Genomic DNA, 9,374 nt, shown 5'->3' on the forward strand with positions numbered 1-9,374 from the left:
TTCTATGACTCGCAGGGGGGATTTGCTGAGGGAAGAATTGCAATAGATACGTAATCAGAAAATCAACTGGGTCTGGACAACTAGAGTAGAAAAACAGGTATTTGAAAAAGAAATAGAGGAAATTCTCCAGTCTTGCAAAGTTATGCGGCGCATAACTCGTGGAGAACACTTATTGTGAATTGTGTCGTGTGTCACTGGAGTATGTAACCAAAGAATTACATAAAGAGATTTTTTATTCAAACCTCCATTTAGGTTTGCCTTCTCATCCATTGGGATAAAATAAGCAGACACTGCAAACAGACATTTATGGATTATAAGTGTTGATGTCAAAGGTTCCTTGTCCAGACAGATCTTGAAATCGGATTTTTCAGTTGGCCTTGGTCTCAGAGCTAATTTATCCTGGTCGTGTCTGTACTGCTCCTTGCTTTTGGTCTGTGTAACTCGTCTTTGTGCCTTATACAAAATGAATACAAAGACTTAAGCCTCGGTCGTCAGTTAGAAACTGAAGGCTGAATTCAAACTTTCAGAAACTTATTCAGGAATGATGCGGTGTAAATTCTGCTCCGTTTAAGATCAGCCAAGGGAACAGTCAAATTCTCAACTTGACATAGGCATAAGCCTTGCATACCTGAATGGGTTTCAGACTACGAATGAAAAGCATCACATGCCCCACTCGTTCTCTGTCTCTAGCAGTTCATCTGGGCTGGTTACTCACCTTGACTCACATCCTACGAACAAAATCATTTATATCTAACTGTGTATGTTTACCGCAACACAGATGTTGTCTGATGTAAATGTGTCCATTGGTAATAGGCTAAATGGATATCTGCTGGTATTTTCAGACGCTCTTGATGCAACATGTTAATACTGGACACAGAAAATCTAATTAGAGAAGAATGCAATTAAACTAGTTGCAGTAGGTACATGCTGTTTATGGTTTCCCTTCTCCATTATCCAAAACCAGCACTGACGCACATAGCATGTGACACATTTTTAGAAAAAACGTCTTTATGCTACCATTTTCTCTTCCCCCCAAACTTTTAATTAAGAAATTTAAAACACGTTCATTAGAGAAGTATTCAAGTATTTAATTTATTGATAAATAATTGCATTTTAAATTTGTTCTGAATCAGATGTATAGAAAACGTCATTTACCCATTTACTTTAATTTTAAAAGAAATTGTGTTTTTATTTTCAATGACTTTTTATTCTCAGAAATAATGCAAAAACATTATAATCAGACAAACCCATATCTGTAGCACGGCAACGGCATCGCGCTAATAATATCAACTCATATAATAGAGTCATCCATTATGCCATAATCTCTGTGAGCTAACAAAACAATCAAGCATGGTCATATATGAAGCATCACTTTGATTGACAGCTATGCTTGCGTGTGCACCACGTGCGCAATGACCGCATGACCGCCAGACCCCAGTACTCTTATTTCGGTAATTAGCATCTCTGTGGCCATAATGATCTATTCTTTGCAACGTTTCTTTGATGCCTCGTTTGTCTGTTTGCTCTTTGGTTTATGACTCGAAAAAGCTTGCCGTCAGAAAGGCGCCCCCAACATGCAGCTTTTCCAGCAGGTCTGTCTTTCCCTCGGGACGCAGTGACATGAGAGCAGGACCTCGGTTCTGATTAAGAAGGGGGATGAACAGCACTCCGCCTAGATTACGGTTGGTGTGTGGACTTTCAATAGACGATTTAACGCTTGTGAAATGTTTCTTACCGTGAGAACGTTACTCGTGCTGTAGTTTTAGAGAAGAAAGACTGCGGTAAGTCTAGATAAACTTTTAGAAGGCCTATTCGCAAATATCTGAGGCAGATGTATAGCTACATACAGTAAATGAAATAAAGAAAAAATGTGTTTTTTTTTTTACAGCTATTTACATCTATATCAGTAAGGCCTACAGCTGTCTTAAAGAGTCTCAAAATCCCAAGATAACATTACTCAACCAGTCTTTGTTTTGACATTGTTTTACAGAATGCACTTGTTTTAAATGCCATTTATTACATTGATTTGAATAGCCTGTTTAAGTTCTGCTCAGGAATTTGTGTTATTTGTTAATTGTTGTTTTCCATTATGTGATCTACCCAGTGATACAATTGCATTTCATTGCAATTGTCATGGTTGCTCTGTTCTATTGTGAGATACAAGAGTTGTTTTTTCGCTGACAGAGTAGGGATTAGCCTATGGGCTGATCACATGTCCCGTGGCCTTTGTTATTTTTCTTTTTTGTCTTTTTTTGCACTGAGTGAGTAAATTGATGAAGGCTCTGCAGATAAAAAGAGAATGCATTGACAAGGGGTTTCTAAAGCGAAAGGTCATTTGGAGGTTCACAATTGCCATCTGCCTCTGCCTGAGGTTAGAAGACTGGCAATGATGGTGACAGGTTAATGATGCAGAGTTGTGAAGTCAAAATATGTCATTAAACTACATCAAAAACTTTTATGAAGGATGTGTAAGTATGTAATGTAAAGTTTTATCTTTATATGCAAAATTAGAAAAATTTAATATAAACATGATTTTAGTGGATGCATGTCTGGTCTTGCATTTGTGTGTTATAACCTTTTCATTGCATATTTCAGCTCAGGCCTCCAACAGTGATAGGCCAGTTCCACACGTTGTTTTTTGGCTCTGTGCGTACATTTTTCCTTGGAGTCCTTGGATTCGCCGTCTATGGCAATGAGGCCCTCCACTTCAGCTGTGATCCAGACAAAAGGGAAATAAACCTTTATTGTTACAACCAGTTCAGGCCAATAACACCTCAGGTAAAAGTGAATGAAAATATTTCGATTTAATAACCTGCTATTGTGGTATCAAAATATGCATGAAATGACAGGCAAAAGTGACTATGGCTGTAGGAAGAATTAGGAAGAAAAAACAAAAGATAAATTCTAAAAAGCTAACAGCTTTTTATTAATTAATTAATTCATTTTACTAATCTAAACATGAAACTAAACATGTAAGATTTGGAGTTGAGGTGTCTGGCAACCTACTGTATCTTAAAAAACTATTTCAGGTATCCTATAATCAAAACATAGATGTTAAAAAAAAGCTGTCCTAGTAACTTTAAGATTTGAAGCTTACTTATCTGTCACTTCCACTGAGATAAATTAAAGGAATAGTTGATTGAAAATTTGCTGAAAACTGACTTACCCTCAGGCCTTCCAAGATGTAGATGAGTTTGTTTCTTGGTCGTTTAACCTGATTTGGAGAAATTCAGCATTACATCACTGTCTCACCATTGGATCCTCTGCAGTGAATGGGTGCCATCAGAATGAGACTCAAAACAGCTGATAAAAACATCACAATAATCCACAAATAAACCACACAAGTATTACAAACACTCAGATTTTCAATTCACAAGACAAAAAATTAATGGACTGGAGTCGTGTGGATTACTTATGGATTATTGTGATGATTTTATCAGATGTTTGAATTATCATTCTGACAGCACCCATTCACTGTATAGGATTCGTTGGAGAGCAAGTGATGCAATATTACATTTCTCCAAATTTATTCAAATGAAGAAATAAACTCATCTACAACATTTGTTCAAGTTTTCTACTATGTGAGTATGACAAGCTGATTGCGAAGATGTGTTATGGCCTATAATCTCTTGTAATTCTTTGATGGAAACTTGAATAAAAACCATACTACTGGGCAAAATGACAAAAGTGAAAAAACAAAAACAAACCTAAAGACAGAAAGGTTAATGATGCAGAGTTGTGAAGTCAAAATATGTCATTAAACTACATCAAAAACTTTTATGAAGGATGTGTAAGTATGTAATGTAAAGTTTTATCTTTATATGCAAAATTAGAAAAATTTAATATAAACATGATTTTAGTGGATGCATGTCTGGTCTTGCATTTGTGTGTTATAACCTTTTCATTGCATATTTCAGCTCAGGCCTCCAACAGTGATAGGCCAGTTCCACACGTTGTTTTTTGGCTCTGTGCGTACATTTTTCCTTGGAGTCCTTGGATTCGCCGTCTATGGCAATGAGGCCCTCCACTTCAGCTGTGATCCAGACAAAAGGGAAATAAACCTTTATTGTTACAACCAGTTCAGGCCAATAACACCTCAGGTAAAAGTGAATGAAAATATTTCGATTTAATAACCTGCTATTGTGGTATCAAAATATGCATGAAATGACAGGCAAAAGTGACTATGGCTGTAGGAAGAATTAGGAAGAAAAAACAAAAGATAAATTCTAAAAAGCTAACAGCTTTTTATTAATTCATTAATTCATTTTACTAATCTAAACATGAAACTAAACATGTAAGATTTGGAGTTGAGGTGTCTGGCAACCTACTGTATCTTAAAAAACTATTTCAGGTATCCTATAATCAAAACATAGATGTTAAAAAAAAGCTGTCCTAGTAACTTTAAGATTTGAAGCTTACTTATCTGTCACTTCCACTGAGATAAATTAAAGGAATAGTTGATTGAAAATTTGCTGAAAACTGACTTACCCTCAGGCCTTCCAAGATGTAGATGAGTTTGTTTCTTGGTCGTTTAACCTGATTTGGAGAAATTCAGCATTACATCACTGTCTCACCATTGGATCCTCTGCAGTGAATGGGTGCCATCAGAATGAGACTCAAAACAGCTGATAAAAAGATCACAATAATCCACAAATAAACCACACAAGTATTACAAACACTCAGATTTTCAATTCACAAGACAAAAAATTAATGGACTGGAGTCGTGTGGATTACTTATGGATTATTGTGATGATTTTATCAGATGTTTGAATTATCATTCTGACAGCACCCATTCACTGTATAGGATTCGTTGGAGAGCAAGTGATGCAATATTACATTTCTCCAAATTTATTCAAATGAAGAAATAAACTCATCTACAACATTTGTTCAAGTTTTCTACTATGTGAGTATGACAAGCTGATTGCGAAGATGTGTTATGGCCTATAATCTCTTGTAATTCTTTGATGGAAACTTGAATAAAAACCATACTACTGGGCAAAATGACAAAAGTGAAAAAACAAAAACAAACCTAAAGACAGAAAACGAAAAAGAAAAAAAAAGCTGTTTTTTTGTTGTTGTCGTTGTAGGTATTCTGGGCGTTGCAGCTAGTCACTGTCTTGGTGCCTGGAGCTGTGTTTCATCTTTATGCTGCCTGTAAAAATATAGACCAGGATGAGATCCTTCAGCGGCCAATGTCGACAGTCTTCTACATCATCTCTGTCCTGTTGAGAATAATTCTGGAAGTTTTAGTATTTTGGCTTCAGAGCCACCTTTTTGGGTTCCTGGTTGATCCTATTTATATGTGCGATGTCAGTGCCCTTGCAAAGATCTTCAACATCTCAAAGTGTATGGTCCCTGAACACTTTGAGAAGACTATCTTCCTCAGTGCAATGTACACCTTCACCATCATCACCATACTCCTCTGTATCGCTGAGATTTTTGAGATTCTGTTCCGAAGACTTGGTTATTTAAACCAGCCAGTGACTTGAGAATTTAGAAAGTGTTTTGAGTGATACTTTAGCAGTGTTTGTTTTATGTTTTCTGTGGGTCTCTGAATCACAGACAGGACATAAACCTACATACCTCTGCATTTTCTGGTGGTAGACACAGAAATACATGCTTTTTTAAAACAAGACAGCTTATTATTACTTTTCTGGAATAATCAAAACAAAACAAGCCTAATTAATGGCAAGGGACTCATTAATCTTTTTAGCTTTTTAGATTTTTTAAGCCTAAAAAAGCACCTCTCTAGCAGGAGAAATTATTTTATTGACTTGTATGAGCTAACCTAAACCCACATAAATATTTGGTTGATCATTATTATCTCTGCAATATTATTTTCAGATTTAGATTTATACTTATATTGAAATATTACACAAAATGCAAGTACTATTTTGACAAATATTATTTGATTTAAATTTCAACAAAGATTGATTCTTCTTAAGGAAGAATAATTACATGCAACAGTGCATCAGTTTCTAAAAACATTATTGAGCGGTCCATGGTATCTAGTTACAATCATGCACATTGATAGTACATTTATCAGCTGTTGATTTCCATCTAGTTTTATGTCCATTTGAGAATGATCTTGTGTGGTTGTAGTATCTGTATCTGTACATTTTTATCAGGCATCCATCCAACTTTTGTTATTATTCTCAGCTAAGTGTTTCATCTCAGGTACAAAATGGCATACTGTAATCTCTTATTTTGTGTCAGCGGGTAACTATTTATTATAAGAATACTATTTATGCATAAATGAAACATCCGAGGAGATCTGACAGCATGTCTGGCCTGCACATCTTCCCACAGTTGCCTTCCCACTGTTTCAACACCACAGCTGTTTGAGTAATAGCTTTTGTACTATGTGTAGAGAGTTGATCATTTATATTGGTTTTTGTCTGTGGGATTTATGATGAAAATTATGCATGAAAATCTTAATATATACATATATATATATAATTTATGACTGCCATAATGTATTATCAGTCTAGGTCAGAATAAACAGATCTGCTTGTGAATCCTTGGCCTTCTGTCAGATACAATGATTTCCTAATGTTTTTGAAGTTTCAATCAAGTAAAAATAGTTAAAATAGTCGCATCATTCTTTTTTTGTTTACACCTTTCCATATCAGTAATATTTACACATATTATAAGGGGAATGCAATTAAAAAAGGAATCTGTTGGATAACAGGAATTAACACTTTATGAAGGGCCCTTTTATGACAGTAACATTAATGCATTAATACAGGGCTGCTTTGTACAAGTTGCATTGTACAACATATAAAAAAGAAAACTGTTGATTATTATAACTCTTTAATGCAAATACATTGCAGAAATATATAACAGAATAAAAACAGCAAAACAGTTATGACTTAATTGATGTAAATATTAATTAAAATATTAATTAAAACAATTATTATAGTATGACAAATTACAAATTACACCTTAAAATACATGATTACTAAATAGACAAAACTTTTAAACATTGCTCTGTATATAAGCCAATATGTATTTTATGCAGAATAAAAGTCACCACTGATTCATGTGGGTCATTTCTTACTCCTCGCCTGTGGAGGTCAGTAAAGGTGTGGCTGCGCGTTCACTTGAAGACGCGGAAGCGGCTCATTCGCGACTCGCGTCTGTCATCTTTGTTACTAGCAATTTTTTGACTCTTGCTAACCGTAGAAGTTTGTAACAGAGTCTTTTCTCCAGGATGGCGCTCCCACCGCAGCTGAAACCAATCCAGCACCATTTAAGAACAGCGCAGGAACACGACAAAAGAGAACCGGTGGTCGCTTATTACTGTAAGTCTGTAAAATTACCGCTTTGTTTTGTTAGCTTGTCACATAGCAGCCCCTCCACTCTCACTTGGTTATTAAACGTGTCTTTTTTTTTTTAGATTATCCCAGTATAATTCGACTTCAATTGTTTTAATTACTCAGTATTTGTACATGCAGTGGTGAGAAATGTTGTATTTAAACCAGTCTGTTGTGGAAGTTAGTTTCAGTTACTTTGCTAAGCTAGCTAGCAACTGCTGTTATGATCATGTATTTGCTATTTTAACAGCCTAACGTTAGTTTATAGAATATTTATAAGTACGTATGTACAGCTAGATTCCCAGTTTAATAGCTCTCCACACACGCTGTTGTGATTCAATAGTTTATCAATAAATCTAAGTTAGCAGGATTGGCTAACTGGTTGCTTTGTATTGAGATGTGTTGGCTTAAACTTCACTGCATCGCGAGTACATCACAGAGACTTTCGTGTGCTAGATTTACTGCCGTTTTGGGATCTGTAGTTGAGATGTTGTCATTCATTAGGGATTATATTCAGTTTGTTTCTTTGTGGCAGGTGTAAGAGTGATCAGATATATGCTGAATCATGTAATGTAAGGCAGCAATGCTGAAAAACAAGTTCCTTGTCCGCCCATCTTGAGGTGTGTTGTGATAGGATGTGAACTGAAATTTCCACAACCTTGTTTACAGTACATTTCAGAATGTATTTTACACAGAAGTTGTTGTCAGCATTTCGACACAATCTTTTCAGTCTGCATTGGGAGGGTATCGGTGTTGTAAAGGAGTAGGGCTTTTGAAGGACTTTGGTACTTTGAATTATCATATAGGTGTGTCAGACTTTGCATGTGGTACATCTATTTCTAGCAATACTGTAATACTTCCGTACAGACTTTTAAAGTGTGACATAGACTGAGATGAATTGTGACCTTTTACATCACAGGAAGGTGGTCAGCCTGGACTCTCAGGGGCCCCCAGGGACCATCTGCATCAGGGACCATCCTAAATAAATTAAAAAAAACTTTGTCTTTCTCTTTATTTATTCCTGCCCTTTCTAGCTTGTACTGATTTAAACAATGCCTGAAACTTGGTGTTGTGAGACTTTCCTGTGACTGTTTGCCTCTTTAAGATGAATCGCTTTATGTATTCCCCAATTGTAAGTCGCTTTGGATAAAAGCATCTGCAAAATGACTAAATGTAAATGTAAATCTGCAGGCCTTGAGTCTCTAGATGGCCCCAACCCTTTAGTCAGCTGGTCTTTGCTCACGTCATGTGATGCATGACACATGCATATTATGTAGCCATATGCTTTTAGTGATGTCATAAAACTGCGGTCTTTTTCTGAAACTATATTAAGACTTTTTTTTTTTAAATTGTTATATCTGTTAAAATTAAAGGGATACAACAAAATTATAATTTGGTCTTCATTTACTCACCCTCAAGTTGTTCCAAACCTGTATGAATTTCTTTCTTCTGCTGAACACATAAGAATATATTTTGAAGAATGAGTGTGACTGAACAGTTGCTGGTCCCTATTGATTTCCATATAAATTTTTTTTTTATTCTATGGGAATGAAAAGTCCAAGTCTGACTCTCTAACCATTAGGCCACGACACAACCAGTTACATTTTTAACTCACAAATGCAGCAAAAAGATAACATGAACATTTAATTGAACTCTCTGAAAATTGAAAATCTTGTGTCCCCAAGAGGGACATTCACAACAACAACAATAAAAAAAAAATATCTGAAAGTTTTTTTTTTTTTTTTAAATAATATAGAAAAATATATGATAAATAAATAATATAAAAAATATATATATAATGAAAAAATATGCACTTCGATCATCAGTCTTCTAATAACAGCTCATCAAATACCCATATGGACAACAAAATGAAGTACTCCAGTTAGGGGTAGGCGATATAGAGATTTTGGACTATCCTGTCAATCGGGGTTACACGCTCAGGTGACATTGTTGTGCTACCTGGTCATGAAAACTTATCGTTGACACAATTTAAAGGGGTCATATGATGCTGCTAAAAAGAACATTATTTTGTGTATTTGGTGTAATGAAATGTGTTTA

The 9,374-nt window shown here is 35.4% G+C and overlaps 2 protein-coding genes across 3 annotated transcripts in view; both read left to right on the top strand.

The window, feature by feature from the left end:
* The first annotated feature begins 3,733 nt into the window (after positions 1-3,733).
* LOC107675059 (gap junction epsilon-1 protein-like) lies at positions 3,734-5,881 on the top strand. Its single transcript, XM_016469248.1, has 3 exons — positions 3,734-3,790; positions 3,918-4,100; positions 5,088-5,881. Exons 1-3 carry the CDS (start codon positions 3,752-3,754, stop codon positions 5,487-5,489), a joined length of 624 nt encoding a protein of 207 aa, XP_016324734.1. The 5' UTR covers positions 3,734-3,751; the 3' UTR covers positions 5,490-5,881.
* A 1,197-nt stretch (positions 5,882-7,078) lies between these two features.
* The window catches only part of LOC107675102 (vacuolar protein sorting-associated protein VTA1 homolog), a 40,599-nt gene continuing 38,303 nt past the window's right edge, over positions 7,079-9,374 (top strand). Inside the window, exon 1 of one of the 2 annotated variants that reach the window (XM_016469321.1) lies at positions 7,079-7,304. In XM_016469321.1, the coding sequence (XP_016324807.1) occupies positions 7,214-7,304 (91 nt within the window). In that variant the 5' untranslated portion in view covers positions 7,079-7,213. The remainder of the gene's footprint in view (positions 7,305-9,374) is intronic. The other variant, XM_016469320.1, reaches the window with a different exon arrangement.

The sequence above is a fragment of the Sinocyclocheilus anshuiensis genome, unplaced genomic scaffold (genome assembly GCF_001515605.1).
Source record: "Sinocyclocheilus anshuiensis isolate Anshui unplaced genomic scaffold, SAMN03320099.WGS_v1.1 scaffold776, whole genome shotgun sequence".
Classification (NCBI taxonomy): domain Eukaryota; kingdom Metazoa; phylum Chordata; class Actinopteri; order Cypriniformes; family Cyprinidae; genus Sinocyclocheilus; species Sinocyclocheilus anshuiensis.

What these genes read in the sequence shown, in the direction of transcription:
- LOC107675059 (XM_016469248.1), top strand. Translation starts at nt 3,752, where the DNA reads ATGTCATTAAACTACATCAAAAACTTTTATGAAGGATGT. An exon ending in AAAACTTTTATGAAGGATGT is followed by an intron (nt 3,791 to 3,917) that starts GTAAGTATGTAA and finishes TGCATATTTCAG; the next exon opens with CTCAGGCCTCCAACAGTGAT. An exon ending in TCAGGCCAATAACACCTCAG is followed by an intron (nt 4,101 to 5,087) that starts GTAAAAGTGAAT and finishes TTGTCGTTGTAG; the next exon opens with GTATTCTGGGCGTTGCAGCT.